General features: G+C 42.0%; 1 protein-coding gene across 3 annotated transcripts; it reads left to right on the top strand.

Annotated features, from left to right (window-relative positions):
• Positions 1–695: 695 nt before the first annotated feature.
• On the top strand, positions 696–20,670 carry TRMT1 (tRNA methyltransferase 1). Of its 3 annotated transcripts, none has more exons than XM_060764919.2 (18): positions 696–789; positions 1,480–1,562; positions 2,834–3,069; positions 4,279–4,334; positions 5,510–5,655; positions 9,173–9,360; positions 10,873–10,988; positions 11,788–11,900; positions 12,311–12,459; positions 14,443–14,526; positions 15,343–15,412; positions 15,500–15,634; positions 16,310–16,395; positions 18,066–18,174; positions 18,645–18,721; positions 19,289–19,408; positions 19,625–19,745; positions 20,474–20,670. In XM_060764919.2, the coding sequence occupies exons 3-18, from the start codon at positions 2,861–2,863 to the stop codon at positions 20,549–20,551; spliced, it is 1,857 nt and encodes a 618-aa protein (XP_060620902.2). In that variant the 5' UTR covers positions 696–789; positions 1,480–1,562; positions 2,834–2,860; the 3' UTR covers positions 20,552–20,670. The 3 variants fall into 3 exon arrangements, with proteins under 3 accessions (XP_060620902.2, XP_067319847.1, XP_060620903.2); XM_067463746.1 differs by having other exon boundaries at positions 705–789; positions 1,473–1,562; XM_060764920.2 differs by lacking the exon at positions 1,480–1,562 and having other exon boundaries at positions 705–789.
• Positions 20,671–21,036: the final 366 nt, after the last annotated feature.

Genomic DNA, 21,036 nt, shown 5'->3' on the forward strand with positions numbered 1-21,036 from the left:
TCAAGGTATGGGGCCATAGTCTTGGGTCCCTGTGTGGGTAGCTATTTTAGTCAGTGCAAAATGTTGCAGAAGACTGCATTTAATGAATAGCTAATAAGCTTAAAACTCTAATTCATTTGCATTTAGAATGCAACTGAATTAGATTTTTGGAATAGGGAAAACATAACTATTATGTTTATGTCAAATTGCCATTTGCATTTAAGCTAAATGCCTGAAGGTCAAGAATACAATTAATTTCTTTATATCTGCAACCACCCCTGTATTGTTCTTTAGACGGAAGGAAAGAGATGAATGGATTTCTAACAAACCCATTCCTAATCCACCAAGTAACAATGCTTCTTTTGCTTTTTCTTTGGGGAGGCACCAGCCCTCTTTGGCAGAGAAGGCCAAGGGCCTTGTAAAACTACCACGATTCCATAGCATTGAGCCATGCACTTAAAGTGGTACCAAACCGCATTAACTCCACCCTTAATCTTCAGCTACTAAAAGCACATCAGATGGGTTGTAGATGTTGTAACAGGCACACACACACCCGAGATCCGGAAGAGGTCGCCTTGAAGTGAACGACAGCTGAATCACGGCAAGCTACTTGGAAAGACCGCAAGATTTCCTAATTGCGTTCGGAAATTCTGAGCGGCACTGTGTTTTTTTGGTGCTGTAGAGGCGCCGTCCGCTGCTGTAGATTTATTGGCTAGAGGCGTATCAGCTGATCATTTCCCAGTGAGGTTCAATATGGCGGCGTCGGGAGTACCCAACCTGTGCTGAAAATGTGGAGCTCGGGCTTGACAGGTGCGGCTGCGCTGTCTTTCCTCTCCTTGGTGGCGGAGAAACGAGTGAGGGGGCCTGGCTGTGCTCGGAAGGAGGAGGAAGCCGTTTTCTTTTCTCCCTCTGAGTCCTGAAAAGCGACTCTAGTAGTTCAGAATTCTTCGGCCGCGCTGTAGGAATCACGTGTATCTATTATTTTCAGTAACCTGGGTGCGTCCGCACTGTAGAATTAAGGCAATTTGACACCACTTACGACTTCATCACTTTAGAGAATGAATCCACTTTAAATCCGGTTTCTGCCTCCTGTAGAATTGTAAGGTTTGTAGTTTAATGAGGCTGTTAAAGGCTCCTCCCTAAACTACAAACCCTAGAATTCTGCAGGAGGCTGAAACCGGATTTAAAGTGGATTCATTCTCTAGTGCGTTGTGGTATTTTAACTCCCATGGCTCAATATTATGGAATCCTGAATTTTTTTTGTAAGTTTTGGAAGGTCTTTAGCTTTCTCTGACCAAGAGTTCTCACCAAATTACAAATCCCAGGATTCCATAGCATCGAGCAGTGGCAGTTAAAGTGGTGTCAAATTGCATTAATTCTGCAGTGTAGAGGCACTCCCTGTGCCAGGTTAGGTTTGTTTCTGACTCTATAGAATAGGGGAGGCTTGTGCATGAACTTAATCTGACATTTGTGTTTCTTCTTTTTCCCCTGAGGATACAGGGAGCCCATAAAGTCACACCACGCTTGCAGCGTAAGGAACATAATGGTAGCCTGCAAGCCTCAAAGAGCATCAGGGAGTTTCAGTTAAGTATCAAGCATGTTCACTGGCTTTGAGGAAAAGTAATCAAGACCTTCAGTGGTTCTCAACCTATGGGTCCCCAGATTTTTGGCCTTAAACTCCCAGAAATCTTAACAGCTGGTAAACTGGCTGGGATTTCTGAGAGTTGTAGGCCAAGACACCTGAGGACCTACAGATTGGGAACCACTGCTCTAGATCAAGCCTTGCTACCTGTCTACTTAAGATTACCAAATTTTCCTTTGTTCAGATAAAATCAAAGAGAATAACTCTTAGGATATATCTACACTGTCAATTGAATCCAGTGTGACACTACTTTAACTACCAAGGCTCATTAATATGGAATACTGGAAGTTGTAAGAGAAGTTGTAAAAGAAGTTTTGAGTCTTCTCTTCCAAAGAGTGCTGGTGCCTTACCAAACTAAAACTCCCGTGGTCCCATAGTATTGAGCCATGGCAGTTAAATTTGTGTCAAACTGCATTCATTTGACAGTGTAGATCCATTCCAAGACAGTTGTGGGCATTACTTTTTTGTTCTTTTGGTAAATACTAAATATTACCACTTTAATATCAAATAGTAGTACTTGCTTCAGGACTAGTTAGAAAATAGTTTACTGCAAATATCTGTGAAGTAATTTTGTTGTTGTATGCTTCCAAGTTGTTTCTGATTTCTGGCAACCCTATCACTTGATTTTCTTGGCAAGATCCATTCAGAGGAGAGGGAGTCCATTTTCCCCCTCTTCTAAGCAGAGAGACATCTCCACGTTCACTCAGGGAATTTCCCTGGCCAATCAGGATTTCAAACCTTGGTTGCCAGAGTCCTAGCCCAACACCTAAATCACTAGGTGTTATAGTAAAATCACTACACTAGCTGTAGTGATTTTACTACAACCAGAAAGGCTAAGATTGAATATGTAGTTTGCTGTAAAATATCCTTAAACAGGGACACATGGTTTTCACAGATAATTGGCAAGGGGTTGTTCCTCATTCACTTGTGCTCCCCCCCTTCACCCATACACAATAATGTATGATACCTTGGCTTTGGAAGGTGCCACTTAGAGCAGGAGTGCTGATGGATAAATGCATGGACTTGTAGGCTGTTTGCAGTAGAAATAGCTTTTGTTCTATTTTCAGAATATAGTTGAGAGGAAATCATATGCTGATGACAAGCAAGTCTTTGTGGAATTGGCATCTGAGATGCATTGTAGCTCCATCTAGAAGTGTAGTGGCACAGAAGATTCAGAAGAGTTGTAATCTCTTGTCATCAACTGTACTTCAGGTCAGAAGACGTTCTTCTGGCAAAGGCATGGAGGATGAACAGCTGCAAGAGATGAAAATAGATAGTGCTGATCTGATGCAAAATGTGGCTCAGTCACCTAAAGCAGAGACCAGTGGTAGCTGTGAGTCCATGCAAAATGGCAAAACCCTGATTACAGAAGGGAAGGCAAGAATAATTTTCCCAAGTGCCAATGAAGTCTTTTACAACCCTGTTCAGGAGTTCAACAGAGACCTCACGTAAGTATGAATGAGTGCAAATTTTATTGATGAACTCTTGGAATCTGTCCATGAATGATGGATGCTCTGATTTGTGTGTGTGTGTGTGTATTTTTAGAAAAGTGGGTGAAATTGGGATTTTTATCTTGGTGTTGTTAAACTGAATGTAGCTTTGGGATTTAGTTTATAGGGAACCAAAGATACCTGTAAATATTTTACATCTATGAATTCTTCTCTCAAAGGACATTTGTCTAGTTTCTTGCTGAAATATTTCCTGTACTAAAAGTTGACTAATTTTCCTTATGTCCAAAAAGATCCTGGGGATTTATTGGTCTATGAGGAGGTGTGCTAGAAGATGTGTGAGTCCTTGTCCCATTAGAACCCCCCCCCCCAAGTTGCACCGTGTTGGACACATTTTTCACTAAAATGAACCACTTCCACCAACAATCTCAAGAGGCCTGTGTCTTCATTGCCAGAAGGATCATTGGGAGAATGGCCATACTGTGTGTATCCTGATTTTGAATGACTTCAAGAGTCTTTTGGAAATTGATGTAGAGTGGTACACCCATGATGATGAAACCATTGATGGAAGTAGCACAGGGTTATGAGTCCTTGTTACACTGATACTTTGCTTCTTTAATTCCTATTGACAGCACAGCCTAAAGCATCCAGTTATTTGGATGGCAATGCTGGGACCTGATTTATGAGACCATGCATACTGTAGGAAGTGTTTGTGTTTGGTGAACTTTGAAATGTAACTTATATTAAGCCTTTTCCACATGATTTGCTAACCCCAACACAGTACTTTTCATTAGTGCAACATAGGCATGGCCAAGGTGTTCAGATTTAACACTGCTCCCATCAGTCCTCACTTTTGGCTATGCTAGCTTGGGTTGATGGCAGTTGTAGGCCAAAACATCTATCATTATTAAATTATTTTTCAAACCCAATATTGCAAGATCTGCTTTTAAAAAGTAAGAGGAAAGTTGCCCTCACACAAGTTTAAGTACTGATGTCAAGTTTGGGGCTAATAATTTTGTTCCACTGTTTTTATAAAGTGACAGGTACATTTGGGTACCTAGCAAGTGAGGTTTTAAAGGATTTCTCGAAGTAATGTATTGAATGCCTACTGTCTGTTTAGTGTTTTTGTATATTCTAGCTGTAAAGTGACAGCACTGCAGTGCTCTGAGTGGTGATACACTCTGAAATCCTCTTTTCTTTTGCTAACAGGTGTGCAGTCATTACAGAATTTGCTCGTTTGCAGCTTTCATCAAAAGGGATTCGGAGTGAGTAACAGCATATCCTTTTTTATTTCATGTAAGCCAATGATATGTAAGAAGCCCACTCACTGCTAGTGCTCATATAAAGTAATGCTTACATATTGTCTTAGTTTGTTTCACAGTCCAAACACTGGGATGATTTGCATATTCGGAGTTCTCCTCAGTTCTTCCTAAGCGCTAGTCTTTCTCCTGCTCATAGTAAGCAGTTGCAGAAAAGTGAGTGGATAATCTGTTCTCCCTTCCAATTATATTGCTTGAATGATTGGAATCAGGACTATGGTCAGATCTGAGCTTTTAGCCAACTGAATGATATGAAGTAGCTATGGTTGACTTTGAAACTCTACGGACTATTACAGGAACATGAATGAAGAGACTCTAAATATACTTTCAAATAATTTTTAAAAATCCAGTCAGCCTTCCACATTTACTGGGGTTAGAGGTACAGGACCCCTGCAAAAGTAGAAAAACCGTGAATAAAAGAACAGGTTTTTAAATCTGATGAAACAGCTCTTTTGGAGTCTTTAGGTCCTTCAGTGTGTCTCCATGGTCAGCTTCCACTAGATATTGACCACAGAATCATGCTGGAGAACCTGGAGAGTCCTAGAGAGAGCATATTCACCAAATCTACAAAAGTTAAACCCACAAATTTGGAGGGCTGACCATATTGCTGTTAAGCCAGGATTCTGTCCGCTCTAAAGAGCAGCAAGCAGGTATAGTCTGTTTGCTCAATTTATGGAAAGTGCAAGTATGCAAAGTTAACAGAAACAACTTTCAGCTTTTTGGATAGATGTACTTCTTCAGTTGCCTGTCAAACTCTTCTTCTGATTCTGGGAAATAGTTGTTAAACCTATCGGAGAATGTATGCAGTCAATTAGTAGCAGCTGAATTAAAGGAACAAACAATGTTTATTGTATTTACTGTACTTGTATACCTCTTTTCTCGGCCAGTTGGCGACTCAATGTTAGTGTCCCTGAAGTTAATATACTTAAGTTTAAAATAAAGCATCATAATTGAAAGCACTGAATGTGCAAACGAATTAAAGGCAAGAAATTTTAGTCAGCCCTGTTTAGCTTAATGTTGAATAGCATTCTGTATTGCAGTGGTATCTGTGATTTGGAGGATGAGTATTTTGTTCAGGCAGGATTCCAGGCATGGATTTCATATCAAATTCTGTCCTCCAGTTGCTGTCCCTGGGGAGGAAAATAGCTCTAAAGTGGTGGTGGATCTCTCAAAGGGAGAGAAAGACGATGACTTGGAACAGCATCTTTCTGATGATCAGCTGCAGGAGGAAGGTCATAAAGTCGCAGCAGTGGGAGAAGTCTGCCAGGTACTGCATCCTTCTGTTTATGTTTTGGGGTTTTGAGAGGGCTCTGAATCACACTGCACTAGATAGCAGGTTTTTTTTGTGTGCTGATTTATTATTTGAGAGCTGTTGATTCATCGTTTCCCCTTCTCTGTCCTTCTTGGATTTCTTTTTCTTTGTTCACAAATGCATCAATTTATTTTGTATGTTTTGTATGTGTCACCTTTCCTCCAAGAAGCCTCCATGTATTGGAGATTTTATGGCTGTCTATGGCCTACTGGATCATAGATAGACATAAAATTGAGCAGGTTCCATGTTTCAAATACCTGGGAGTAGCCCTCCATTCTACCAGTAGCAGAAAAGCCCATGAGGACCATGTGGACTGCGCAAAAGAGCTCAACTGCCATTCTCAAATATCTCAAGTTAAGAGGTGGCTACTTCATACCTGCAGCACTCAAAGTATTTGAAGCCAACCCAGTTGCACAATTCCTGCATAGGCCCCTTCTCCAATTTTGCCCCACTAGATTGTGCAATCAAAATTTCTAAAGTCAGCTCTGCAAAATGGGTCTCCAGTATCATCCTGCGACTAGAGACAGACTTCGTGAAAATGGAGGCCAGGGTGTGGGTGGTCATACTCAACTACTGGCTCAGATTATCCCTTTCTCCCCTTGGTTTTGCCCTACTAACTATGAGGGATGTTTTCCAGTCCACATGGAAACAGGCAGTAGCAATTAAATTCTCATCCTTGGGCTTTTCTCCAGGGTTGCAACGCAGAATGGGACAAGATCAGGCCAAAGCATTAATTAAACAACATATATTACACAAAGAGCACCAATTGGGTCCAGAGAATGCCCCAACCTTCATCGTCAATTAAGTCAGTAGGTACCTTGTCTCCCCTAGAGGTACCAACCATCGGAGGGCCATGACCTCTCATCAGCTGTATTGTTGTTGTTGTTCATTCGTTCAGTCGTCTCCGACTCTTCGTGACCTCATGGACCAGCCCACGCCAGAGCTCCCTGTCGGCCGTTACCACCCCCAGCTCCCTCAAGGTCAGTCCAGTCACTTCAAGGATGCCATCCATCCATCTTGCCCTTGGTCGGCCCCTCTTCCTTTTGCCTTCCACTTTCCCCAGCATAATTGTCTTCTCTAGGCTTTCCTGTCTCCTCATGATGTGGCCAAAGTACTTCAACTTTGTCTCTAGTATCTTTCCCTCCAGTGAGCTGTCGGGTTTTATTTCCTGGAGGATGGACTGGTTGGATCTTCTTGCAGTCCAAGGCACTCTCAGAACTTTCCTCCAACACCACAGCTCAAAAGCATCGATCTTCCTTCGCTCAGCCTTCCCTAAGGTCCAGCTCTCACATCCGTAGGTTACTACAGGGAATACCATGGCTTTGACTAGGCGGATCTTTGTTGCCAGTCTGATGTCTCTACTCTTCACTATTTTATCGAGATTGGACATTGCTCTCCTCCCAAGAAGTAAGCGTCTTCTGATTTCCTGGCTACAGTCTGCATCTGCAGTAATCTTTGCACCTAGAAATACAAAATCTGTCACGGCCTCCACATTTTCTCCCTCTATTTTCCAGTTGTCAATCATTCTTGTTGCCATAATCTTGGTTTTTTTGACGTTTAGCTGCAACCCGGCTTTTGCACTTTCTTCTTTCACCTTGATTAGAAGGCTCCTCAGCTCCTCCTCGCTTTCGGCCATCAGAGTGGTGTCATCTGCATATCTGAGGTTGTTAATGTTTCTTCCAGCAATTTTCACCCCAGCTTTGCATTCATCCAGCCCCGCACATCGCATGATGTGTTCTGCATACAAGTTAAAAAGGTTGGGTGAGAGTATGCAGCCTTGCCGTACGCCTTTCCCAATCTTGAACCAGTCTGTTGTTCCATGGTCAGTTCTGACTGTTGCTACTTGGTCCTTGTACAGATTCCTCAGGAGAGAGACAAGGTGACTTGGTATCCCCATACCACCAAGAACCTGCCACAATTTATTATGATCCACACAGTCAAAGGCTTTAGAATAGTCAATGAAGCAGAAGTAGATGTTTTTCTGAAACTCCCTGCCTTTCTCCATTATCCAGCGGATATTGGCAATCTGGTCTCTCGTTCCTCTACCTTTTCTAAACCCAGCTTGAACATCTGGCAACTCTCACTCCATGTATTGCTGGAGTCTTCCTTGCAGGATCTTGAGCATTACCTTACTGGCATGAGAAATAAGGGCCACTGTACGGAAGTTGGAGCAGTCTTTCGCATTTCCCTTTTTTGGTATGGGGATATAAGTTGATTTTTTCCAGTCTGATGGCCATTCTTGTGTTTTCCATATTTGCTGGCAAATGGCATGCATCACCTTGACAGCATCATCTTTTAAGATTTTAAACAGCTGGGATCCCGTCGTCTCCTGCTGCCTTGTTGTTAGCAATGCTTTTTAAGGCCCATTCAACCTCACTCCTCAGGATGTCTGGTTCTAATTCATTCAGCTGTATTACGGGGTCAATATTGGAAGACCTCTACCTAGAGAGACTCTGCCCCTGTGACTGGACACACAGAAACAACTAAACATGTGTTCCTCCAGTGCTTGTTTTACATTTGAACTAGTCTAATCTCACCATTGCTATATAAACACCCAGGACACTCAGAACACCACCGTGTTGCTCTCAGATTCCAACTCTCTTACAACCTATAATGTTGCCACATTCTGTGTGGCAGTGCTTATTATTTACCAAGTGATGGCTGGTACCATAAGTTAACATTCTAACTTATCAGAAAATTGTAATGATAGATAGATAGATAGATATATTTTAATGCTCCCACTCTCTAGTCTCCTAGACCTGTGTTTGACTGTACCCCTCCCTCTTATGCGCCCTCATATTCCCTCCCTCCATATTTCCTTCCCTTTTCCTTTTCTTCTAGATTTATTATTATTATTATTATTATTATTATTATTATTATTATATTTCTAATCTTGTGTTTTAGCTTTTTAATCTACCTTTGTATTTTAGCTTTTAGCCTAGATTTTAATTATTTCAATGTATTATGCTTTTATCAAACTGTACCCACTCTCCTTATTCTGGTCTATGACTGTAATACAAGATTTGAGTGCCTGGCCTGAGGCCACTTAGTGAACTTCGTAAATAAAACCACCAGTCCTGGTCCTCCCTACTACCAGCCAATCCTAGAGTCTCAGTTTCAGATACAGAAGTCTGAGAATGGGGAAGAGGAGCTGATTTGGATACATTTTGAAGGAATCACAAGTCAGTGCTTCAAGTTGTGCCACAAAAGTTAACTTGCATTGATTTTAGCATGTAAAGTGTTCCTAAGACTGTAAGTTACATGGAAAAGATTTGTTCCATAACTGCTTCAGTCAGCTCATTTGTTTATTGACAGTTCTGCAGCTGCCATCATACTGGGCTTAAATCTTATGGGAGCTGGGGCAAGTGCACCCCAAAGAAGGTCTAAGTCAGCAGTTGTGTTAGTGTTGAACTCCATTCTTTCAGGCCTCCCTCTGCCTCTCTCGCTATATCATTCCTCTTGCTCCTTGCAGGATGGGCTGAGAGTGCTGGAGGCCTTGGCTGCTTCTGGACTACGCTCAATTAGGTTTGCCAAGGAGGTTCCTGGCCTTCGCAGCGTGGTGGCTAATGACTTCTCTTCCAAGGCTGTGGAACTCATCACCCAAAATGTTCAGCTTAATGATGTGGGTCACCTGGTGACTCCAAGCTTTTCAGATGCCCGGTAAGTACAGATCTATTGAGTCTGGATGTTGGGGCCCTTCCTCACTTGACAGCTTGATCAGTTTGTCTTCTTCAATGACCTAGATGACAGTACAGCTGTTGCTGGGGTGTTTTGGCTATAGCTCAAAGAGGAATGCAGGCAAGACTTCCCAGGGCCAACCCAGTGCATTGGAACAACTGGTTGATCTGAACTCCTGCATATTAGGAAATTATAGTCTGGCTGCCTTCAAAAAATCTTGAAACGAAATCTGAATGTTAATCAGATTTTGAGTTTTGGGTTCAGATAGGGGTTTTGAAGAGTAGCTTTCCAGATATTGTTGGACTACAACACTCAGTAGCCCTAGACACCATAGCCAAAAGTGAAGATTAATGGGAATGGCACAGGACAAATGTGCAATGAGCCAAGCATAAGCTTTTCCATGGCCTAGCCTCATTTGATGGAAAAGTTTATGCATGGCTTATTGAAAGTTTGTTCTGTGCCAAGTAGGTTATGTGACCCAACCGTTACATTAGCAAGCTTGGGACAGGTCCCCATCCTGCCCCTGCCCCTGCCCCACAATTTCTTCGGGAGCCTTGTTTTGTGATACAGAGTGAAAGGAAAGGAATTAATGACTTTGAATCATCTGCTAAATCTGTCCAGCCCTTAACATTTCATCATCGCCGTTCTCCAGGCCGTTGCGGCACCATTGGGCTCATGAGGACCTCATCATCACCCTCCTCCATGCTGCCGTGGCTCCAGTTGATTATTTGTTGTTGTTTGTTCGTTTTGGCAATTAATGTTTGCCACTTTGCTCTTTTCTCTGTAAACCACCCTGAGTCCCTTTGGGAAGTCAGGACGGGTTATAAATGTATTATGATTATTACTACTACTATTGTTATTATTTTTATACCCATGGTTAGGTTCCTGCAGCTCAGAAGCAATATGCAGCCACTCCACTCCACCCCCCCCCCCCGCCCCGCTCGCCAGGCCATAAACTAACCAAAATGAAACAAAGAAAACAATCCAGAAGAAACCTCATGTCTTTGCACTCCTAGCAATTTCTGACTCCACAATTAAAAGTTGTGAGTGACATGCTGCCTCTAAATCTTAACTGGATGCAGTTCTGTAGCTTATATAAATACTGATTTTGAAGCAGAATCAGCGGTGCCCCTGTGTGAGATGCCTGTATCTCTGCAGTCAGTCAAGGTACAAATGGCTACTAGTGCAGTGGCTTGCTTCATAAATGGTGGCCCAGAAACATTTGTGTTTCACTGGCCCAGTTATTCAAACTTACAGGATTGCCACTGAGATATATTCTTGAACACTCAAGCACTTCTTGCAGGTAGTCTGGTGTTTCATTCTGGCATTTTTTATTTTCTGTGTAGTAGTAATAAAGCTTTTACATGGAGAAGTGCTCCACTCCAATCCTAAGTGAAATTGTTCATGGTCTACTATACCACTGAGGCTGCAGTTTCCTTCGTTCTATTCATGGGAAGTGCTGCTTCTGAGCACCTCTCTGTTTCTCGTGCCCAGGATGGTGATGTATCAGAGTAAGGCAGACAAAGCACTCTTTGATGTAATCGATCTGGACCCATACGGCAGCCCTTCCACTTTTCTGGATGCTGCAGTGCAGGCGGTCAGTGAGGGAGGTAAGATGGCAGTTTTTGTCACATCTTAAGTTTTCCCACCTGGGTTGAAAAAATAGGTCCATTGATAGCTTTTGTAGTGTGTCTATCCTATATTTTAAAAATTGCAGGTTGGGGAATTCAGCTTCTCCTTCTCTTCACCAGCCTGCAGAATCAGATTCTTGTGAAAGGCAGATCTACAATTAGCCCAATTTTCTATTTCTAAGATCAAAATCCTTCTAAAGCTGAGGAAGGCAAAATTTGTCCAATATTGCCCAATATTCTTGGACTACAACTCCCAGTGTGCCTCACCATTTGACAATGCTGGTTAGGGCTGATGGAGGTTGTAGTCCAACAACATCTCACTAAAGGGTGGCAAATGTTTAAATGTTATTGGGATGTAATATAGGAAGTGGTGGGAAATTAAACTCTTGGCAAGTCTGTCTGCAGCTGGCTTTGGGAAATTATATGGCTCCCTCAACCTTCTGAGGGACCGAATGACTTCTGCCAGGGGAATGTAATTGTCTCATTGATGTTCCCTTTTGGCACCTGCATTCTGTATTTGTTCCCTGCCTTATAGTCACGACACAGGAGACAGCAGTCATTTCTTTTACCATGGACTGGTTTAACTGTAGGCTCTTCTGAAAAGAATAATGTCATATCACAGAACCCCCCCCCTCCAAATGTGAAGAATGGTGGTTGTCTTAACTATGTATTGCTTGCCAACTGTTGTGTGGTTTGATACTTGCTTAGGTATATTGTGGGGAGGAAGTGTATATCACATTTTATGTGCACTATCTTCACTTTGGGGATACTGTTGCAGGTCTCCTGTGTGTCACATGTACTGATATGGCTGTAATGGCTGGGAACTCTGGGGAGACCTGCTACAGCAAGTACGGGGCCATGTCAATCAAGGCCAGGTTCTGCCATGAAATGGTGAGTAGACGGAAGTGTGAGGAATCCTGATGCGTACAGCCTGTGCCCTTCTCTCATTGGCCTATCTCCTACCCTGCTCGAAAGGAAACAAATGATTCCAAATTGATGCTTTTGCAAGGTTCAGCGGTAGTAGCCAGCAGCGCTTGGCAAGTGTCCTTGTCAAAAGTAAAGAGACTGTGGGATTGTAGCCTTTTCTCCTGGACTGGCTTTTCTGTGCTTCACTGAAGGACAGCCACATAATAACGAATTCAAGTAAAATCTCCTTTTCTAGATGATGAAACCTAGGGATGCATGAAAATTTCCCAGTATATGAGGAAGACATCAAGGCTTAAAGGCACCATGAATTGCACAATGTGTAGCTAACTATGTGGTCTTTGTCCAAAGACAGCCATGGCTTCCTTTTTCTGCAGGCCTTGCGGATTATCTTGCACAGTCTTGACCTGCGTGCCAACTGCTACCAGCGTTACATTGTCCCACTCCTATCTGTCAGTGTTGATTTTTACATTCGTGTTTATGTCCGGGTCTTCACCGCACAGTCCAAGGTCAAAGCATCTGCCAGGTGAGCCTGCCCCAGACTTTATTGCACTGCTTTACATTTCCCATTGTGCTTTATCTGCTGGGAAATGTACACAAATCTCCTGTGTGGTGCTATCTACTGCTCCCACTTCTCTGAGATAACAGAGGGGCTTATTTAGTTATTTTCTTTACATTTTTCCCATGGACAAACTTATCTAATTCTTTATCTCCAAAATTTCATTGTTTCTGTTGGGGGTTTGTTCCCATTTGTCCTTCAGTAAACAAATTCTATAAACTTCCCCCATATTTTCCAAAAGTCTGTTTCTATATTCCCTTTTAAATTTGATGTCACAAGTCAGTTTGTCTTTAAGTGCTATATTCCAAACTTCTCTATACCATTTTTCCAATGGGATTTCACTTTTATCTTTTCATTTTTTCGCTATTATCAGTCTCACTGCTGTTAAAACATTGGAAATGAGTTCCTTCACTTCTTGTGAGGATTTAGTATTGTCATGCAGTAATAATAATGCTATTTCTGGTGTGCTCTTTATCTCTATTTTTATTATCCCTTTTATTTCTTTTAATACAAATTCCCAAAATGTTTGTATAAATTTACAAGACAACCACATATGGATGTATGAGCCTATTTCTTGACATCCTCTCCAGCATTGATTTGGGTATTTCCCATGTATCTGATTTTATCTAATTGGTGTTAAATACCATCTCCATATTATTTTACAATAATTTTCTTTAATTCTTACACACATATTTTTAAAGTACACATATTCCATATTTTTCCCATTTTTGAATGCTCAAAGTTCTTCCAAAGTCTAATTCCCATATTTCTTTGAGATGGTCTTGTTCCTGCTCATCTTCCAATAATAATTTATAAATATTACTTGTACTTTTTATTGTACATTAGCTTCTCTTTGGATAATTATCTTCTCAAATTTTGTGTATTCTCACCCTTATATTACTTTTGTATATCAGTGATCATTTTCCCAGTTGTAAGTATTTATACCATGCAATTTTACCTCTTAATGATTGATATTTTATTCTTTCTTTATCTGTCATCTTTAAATCCCACTTTTATTTTCATCATTTCTCTTCGTTTAAAATCTTCTACAGTAATTTTTTTAAGGATTACACGGAAATTTTCTATAGTCAGTATCGGTGTTAAAGGTGATATACCTGGCATCAACTTTATTTTATACTTCCAAAAAATTTCCATAACATTTTAAGGAGTTATTTAACTTGCTATACCAATTCTTCTATCTTCCATTTTTATCTAGAAAAATATATATTCCAATTTCAAATCGATTATTTTATCATCTTCTTCTAACCATTCCAAATCTCCTTGATTGGCTTGGTTTGGGAGGCCTAAGCCACCTTCTTTTTGTGGTTTATACCATTTACTTTTATTTATTCTGGCTTTTTTATTTCAGTTACAATAGAAATTTAACATTTTGCCAGTTTTTAAATTCTTGTTCTGAAAATTCTTGTTCTGAAAATTTTATAGGTAGCATTCTAGGTAATATCTTCATTTTAACCATTTTGTCAGAGAATGCTTAAATTTAGCATACTCTGGCAATTTAATATTCACTTCCTTTCTCTATTTGGTAAAGTTGTTTATCTCTAAATTCTCTTATTCCTAGATATTTAATTGTCTCTCTGATTTTGATTTTTCCCTCCTGCTTTAATTTTTCTTCTTCTCCCTGATAATAAAATTGTAACACTTCTGACTTGTACCAGAAAACTTGTAGACCTGTTATTCTTCCAATCTCTGTTAAGTGAGCTTAAATTTTTCCCACTGTTGTATTGGGTTTTTAACAGTTACAAGAGTATCATCTGCAAATAAATTTATTCTGTGCTTTCCCTTAATTCCTATTCTTTCCCCCAATTTTGCTTGCAGTAGTGATGGAAATATTAGCTATTGTAATTCAGGGAAGAAGTAAACATAAAACAGAGGGGCTTATTCACTGCAATCAGTGTTTCCTTTTCGGTAACTTTTTTTTTCTCTTGACAGCAAGCAGGCCTTGGTCTATAATTGTGTGGGCTGTGGTTCCTTTCATATACAGAGACTTGGCAAGATGGCTCACAATGGAAACAAGTAAGACAACTGGGTGTTTTTAATGCCTTTTAGCAATAGTTCCTTCCATTCTGTTACTTTAGCCAATTCAATGGGTAGATGTAGGAACAATTGCATTGAGAGATATTCCTGTGCCAATCAGAGAAAGATCTGTCTCTCAGCAAGGTGTCTTTTTACAAATGCGGGTCACATCAGTAATATGTTTTCCACTCAGTATCCTTTCATGTTTTCTTTATGAAACCATTGCACAACTATTGGCAACCCACTTTCACCTTGTTTTTCCTCTGTTTTGCCGAGTATAGGGCTTTACTTACAATCATGTGTCTGAGACATTTATCAGCGTTTGAGCTAAGATCAAGTGTCTACTTGTCTGAGACTCAGTGAATAGAAAAGGGTGAGGTGTTGTTTCTGGATGGAAAGGAAAGCTGTGTTTACTATGAATTGTAACTGAAACCAAATCCAGCCTAAACATTTCAGTGTTGCCTATAAACATAAAAAAATAGTTATTCTCTCAGTTACAGACATGACCCAAAAGGGTTCTCTTCACAGGGACTGTAAACTGCCAAACAGGAAGGGCAATGAAGGTCCAAAGCTGAGCACCAAGCAGGGGCCGTAAACCTTTGCCTGATGCCAAGTATAGTGGACCCAGTTCTCATTCCTGTATGGGGAGAAGCATAGCAGCGGTCAGTTAGTCTATTGGCTGTCTAGTTAGTCTACTGCATGTTGAGAAATGTAGTTATCATGCATCTGAATGACCTAAGGGAAAAAAAACCTAGAAATTGGCCCCTTCCTAGCCTGAGGGTGATCTTAAACTTCTTGCTCTCTCTTGCCAAATAGTATCAACTACAAGGCTGCCTGTGGGCCTCCTGTGGGCCCTTCCTGTGAACACTGCCATCAACGCCACCAGGTGAGCTTCCCTGGTTTCAAGGCCCCATTGTCGGATGATTCTGGCCAAGAGATTCCCCAAGTGACCTGTGCTTTCCTCCTCCTGCAGCTGGCTGGCCCTTTCTGGGCAGAGCCTCTCCACGACGTGGCCTTTGTCCAGCAAGTCCTCTCAGCTATTGGGAGCAACTCAGGACGCTTCCAAACAGGCCAGAGGATTCAGGGCATCCTGAGCATGGCGCTGGAGGTGAGCATAGTGCCTGTGGCTGCTTAGACAAGGACAGCTCTTGCAGAATAGGATCAAGTCCCCTTTAAGATCCCTTCCAGTGGGGAACAATGTCTCATCAGGTTGTAAAGCAGCACACTGGCTCTTTTGCTGCGCAGCAGAGCCAGTGAGTACAGCAAATGGTATAGTTACATTTAAGAGGCACTAAACAAATGTATGTGTGCATACGTTGCATTGTGGCTAATTGTTTAAAATGGAAATGCTAAAGGATGTGTTAGGGTTACTGGCAGGTATTTTGTTTTTAGCCCTTTTCAGTCCAGGCTGTTGGTTTTTAGATTGTGTTTGTAAAGCAGCATATTTAGAAGGTTCCCAGGGTTCCTGAGAGTGAAGTGCTGCTAAATTCTCTCTTGCAGTCCATTGCAATGAGGTCTGCAATGTCTGGCTCTCCATTTGTGTAAAGTGAGGGGGAAATTAGCAAGCTGGGCCTGGGTCTATGTGATCCGAGTGTTTTCCTTAGACCTTTCATTCTGAGCTGAATAAATTAGCACTTCTTATTGATTCTCTGAGGCAGAAAGTTTAGAAACCACTGATTTTTTCTGCTAAGGTTCTCTGTAAGAAAAGTGTGTGCTGCCTCAGCTACAGTAACACCAGCTCTAATATTCTGTCTGACTAGTCTGTTTCTGTCTTCTGTGGCAGGAACTCAGTGATGTTCCTCTTTATTATACCCTTGATAATCTCAGCAAAACCGTCCACTGCAGCAGTCCTTCCTTGCTGCAATTCAGGTAAGATTGGGAATGACAGGGCAAGAAATGGTTGTCTTAGCAGAAGTGATATCCTGAGAGAAGTGAGCAGTTCAACCGTGTAGTATGTGGCAATGGGCAGGGCCGCATCTTAGTTACTGGGAGGACCAAGAAGCCTTTTGGGAGGGAGCGGTCAACTCCCCTGTTTAAGAAGCTCCACTAGCTGCTGTTTATTTTCCGGTCCCAATTCAAGGTGCAGGTTATCACCTACAAAGCCCTAAACGGTTTGGGACCCGCCTACCTTTGTGACCGTATCTCCCGCCATGAACCATCTCGGGCCCTCTGATCTTCCGGGGAAGCCCTTCTTTCGCCCCTGCTAGTCTCCCAAGCTTGCCTAGTGATTACAAGGGAGAGAGCCTTTTCCACTGTGGCTTCCCGACTGGAACTCACTGCCTGGAGAAATTAATAAAGCCCTTTCCCTAGAAATCTTAAAAAAGAACCTTAAAACCTGGCTCTTCTGCTGCGCCTTTGATGAGTAGGTATATAATCCCACATGATTGCTCTGCCTCAGAGTTCTGTCATTGGAATATATGTCCCCGCTCATGGGAAAGCTTGATTCCACAACTCCCGCTAAAATGAGCCCTCCTCCGTAAATTACCTGCTTCCCTCTTTTATCTCGCCCGGGTTTTTAATTAGTTTTAATCAGTTTGTCCTTTAATCACTACATGTAGCCTCCCCATTATTATTGTGCCTGTGCATATATTTTATTTTTTATATTGTTATGTATTCATATGTTTTATGTAACTATGATGTTATTGTTTATTGTTCGAGTTTTTGGTTTTTCTTTATTGTAATTATCATTTGGGCTTGGCCTCATGTAAGCTGCTCCGAGTTCCCATTGGGGAGATGGTGGGAAGGGTATAAATAAAGTTTATATTATTATTATTTTATTTTGCGATCCAAACCTTAGACCTGGTGTCTTCACTGGCTGTCTAATAAGCACACCCAACACTTTTATTTCTTTGGAGTTCTGCTCTGGGATTCAGTCTTTACCTACAGTTCACTGGTTCTTTATGGTTTGGGCCCAAGCAGACCAGCTGTTTAGAATACTAGATCAGGGTGGAAAATGTGTAGGTTTTTTTTAGATGTTTTTGAACTGCAGCTGCCCACATTCCTCCCTATTGCCAACTGCTGACTACAGTTCATGAAAGTTGCAGTTCAGCAAACATCAGGAGGTTGCAAACGGTTTGTTCCATTACATAAAATGCACAGGCCTTAATGCCTGAGTTTTCAGGTTGTCCAAAATATCTTCATCCCATGGCAAGACAGGTTATTTTTGATGTAATTTTTTGCCTGGCTTCAATACACAATTGCTTTTAGCTTTGGAATTGACAACTTATGTGTGGTGAGGTGGGGGATTTTTGGTTCACTTTGTACAATATGCGATGAAGAGCATTTCACAGACTCTTTGGGAAGACCAAGTTGACAGGTTCTAGCTTATTGGCTGCAACAACTAGCAGACCTTTAGGGTGGCAAGCTAACAGCTCCCAGTTCTTTACGATTGCATGTCACATAATCTTGGCCACAATCTCTAATCCATACAGAGATCATTTTAAGGCTAAAAAGCCCCTCTACACCAGCTTCTGTTAATGTTTTTTCCCCTTTGGAAGCTAGGATGTTCTGTGTAAGATTTCTTTGGGTTTCCTTTCCAGATCGGCTCTCCTCCATGCTGGTTACCGGGTGTCGCTCTCACATGCCTGCAAGAGTGCCATCAAGACAGATGCACCGCCGCCAGTGGTTTGGGACATCATGCGCTGCTGGGTAATTTGAGCAAGGGATTACTTTTGTGAAAAGGAACTTTCCCTTTTGGATCATTGACTGCAGACACCTCCCAGAATAGCTGGGAAGGTGCTCTGGTTTTCAGACTCTCTGTATACTGGTCAGTCTTGGCATTGGCACCACTCTCTTTTTAGTATGCTGTGATGGGGGGGGGGGGGCAGAAAGCCTGCATTGTGTCCTTCTGTCTCACTGCAGTGATGTCTAGTTTTCAGGACACTCCATACTGCACTTTTTCCTACACATGTGCTGTGCCATTTGGGTCTGGTGTGATGCAGATCCATATACATGTAATAAATATATGGAACCAAGAAAGAGCTTGGATATGCTTGCAGGGGCTGAATTCCCAAATCCCTTTCTCTTTCCTGCCCATTCTGCAGTCACATCTCAATGAAAGGATACTAGCATAAAACTTCTCTCCTTCTTTCTCCAATATTCTTATCCCTCAACTTCAGGAGAAACTCAACCCTGTGAAGCGAGAGCGCCTGTCCGAGAGCAGCCCAGCTGCCCGCATTCTCTCCTTAGAGCCCAAGTAAGTGGTGGAGACTGAGAGCAGAATCATAGAATGGGCCATCTAGTCCAAGCTTCTGCCATGCAGGAAAAGCACAATCCAAGCACCCCTGACAGATGGCCCTAACACCCCTGACACTCACCACCTTATAAACAAGTACCAAGTCTTTAAACAACAAGAGACAAAAACTCAGCTTTCTAGTGCCCTCTAAGAGACAAGGCTTAAATCAGGTCAAGATGGCTACCTGCTTCTTCTTCGTCCACTGGAGTTCAATAGTGTTTGAGAATGAGTTTTTGCTGGATAAATGACTACGTGCAGTTAAGATGGATTTATTCTTACAGAAAAAAGATAGTGAGGAACATGTGAACACACATCGATATGGGGCATGTTTTTAAAAAAAATAAAATGAGTTTTCAAGATAGCATCAGTACACATATACAGAAATGTGGTTTGCCACTTAGAAGTTGTTCAGCTCTTTCTAAGAGAAACAAATGCTGTGTCACTTCATTTTGTGATAGGCAGTACCTGCTGAGTAATTGAGGTTGAGTTTTTTGACTTCCTTCATAGCTGATGCTTTCAACTCCACAGGTTGCAGGCATCCTTCACGGTACGGGCAGATGCTAACCCTAGCTCACGAAAACAGGGCCTGAAAAGATTCCAGTTGAATCCAGAGCGCTTCTGGGGGCCGAAAGCAAGAGCCAAAGCTGGGTAAGGGTCACAGGAAATTAGGGGATGGTGGGACAACATCTACCCAGATTCTGTATGGAAATCTCCTGGTGACCAGGGGATTATGCCAGCGGTTTCTGGGCCTAGCAGAGAAAGAAAATTGGAGTCCTGTGGATATTGGCTGCAACTCTCCATTATGCTGTGGTATTAAACTGAGCAGAAGGAGCAGCTAGCTCCTTAACACATCTGTTGGGTTAGGGGAGGGGTTTCTTCCAATCTTCAGGAGAAGAGAAAACTACACCAGAACAAGAGGAAGGCATGTGGAGAAGAGAGCGACGGGGCCCACTTGAAGAATTTCCCCTGCAAAAGGTTCCGGCAGGTGAGCACTTTTAGGGGCTGTGCTAGTGTTTGGAACTGGGCAAGCCCGAGTTGCCTTTTGCTGGTCCAGAGGGTCTGCTAGGCCTCCAGAATATTACTCAGGTAGCATTGGGGGCCAAAAGGGGAACTGCAAAATTTGCCACCTAGCCGTCTTCTTTCAGTGAGTGAAACTCCACTGAGTGTCAATCTGGATTCAATGCACTCACTCAAAAGAAAAGGAAAAAAAAAAGAAAGAAAAAAGAGGTTTCCTGAGTGCCTGATTAATCTGGTCATGTCCTGTTTGGGAAGGTCTGCTTGGAGTTTCCCCTCTTCCCAGAAACTGTGGAAAGCCACTTGGAAGACTTGGTGTGTCCCACTTCTGTGCAAAACTGATGTCCATATTCAGTGGAAGTATTTTGAAAGCATGCCCTGGATCCTTGGGTTAAAACAATATGAATGTGTGTATTTCAAAGGAGAATTGTTTTTGTAAGACTTGGAGGAATATAATGTGTGTTCTGTTCTTGTCTAGCTTTTACAGGCTGTGTGTGTGAGGAGCATGAGGGTGGGATATCATACGTGGCCTGCCTGACTTACTGCAATATTAATGTAGTATTAAGTTCTGTTGCAGGAAGCCAACTTCAAAGTGTGCGCTTATGCATGTAAAGGCCAGATGAGCAGTGCTTTCTGAACTGAATAAGGATGTGAATATCTGATTTAAGATGTAAAATAATGGCCATGTTTCCCTTTCAGGGTAACTGTTCACTTGGAGACAAATGCCGTTACTCTCATGAAACAGAAAAAGAGACAGAGCCAAGGGATGCATCATGACGAAATTGTTTCCAGAATACCTGCTTGGGTTTGACTTTTGTTATAAGGGAGAGCCTTTATTTTAAAATGATTGTCCCTTGGTTGTCTGCCTGCTATTAAATAAGAATGATATCTTTTAATGGTGCTTCATCTGTATTTCCCAGTCCAGCCTGAGAGAATCCATGATTTTGAGGTGTTGAGTTGCTCCATTTCAGAAACTCAGAGCCTTCATGTAAGATATGTGGAAGATGTCAAATTATCCAGGACTTAATTAAAAGAAATACTGCCATGTTGAAATCTGCATGCTTGCAGGAACATGTGAATTCCCACATAGGCACTTTGGAAAAATCCAGACAGGAAGCTAGTCAGCAACTCACTGCACTGAAGTGCCTGACAGCTAAGGAAATCACTTTTGCCAGTGCAGTGTTAGACTGGAGCTATCTAGATTGAAATGAACATACATCCACACATGATAAAAGTACCAAATAGTTGGCTGCTAGGTGTAG

This window comes from Anolis sagrei, chromosome 2 (assembly GCF_037176765.1).
Source record: "Anolis sagrei isolate rAnoSag1 chromosome 2, rAnoSag1.mat, whole genome shotgun sequence".
NCBI classification, from domain to species: domain Eukaryota; kingdom Metazoa; phylum Chordata; class Lepidosauria; order Squamata; family Dactyloidae; genus Anolis; species Anolis sagrei.

Coding starts and splice junctions, on each gene's coding strand:
- TRMT1 (XM_060764919.2), top strand. CDS start 2,861: ATGGAGGATGAACAGCTGCAAGAGATGAAAATAGATAGTGCTGATCTG. Junction 10,989..11,787: donor GCAGGCGGTCAGTGAGGGAG/GTAAGATGGCAG, acceptor ATACTGTTGCAG/GTCTCCTGTGTGTCACATGT. Junction 18,175..18,644: donor GGGACATCATGCGCTGCTGG/GTAATTTGAGCA, acceptor CCTCAACTTCAG/GAGAAACTCAACCCTGTGAA.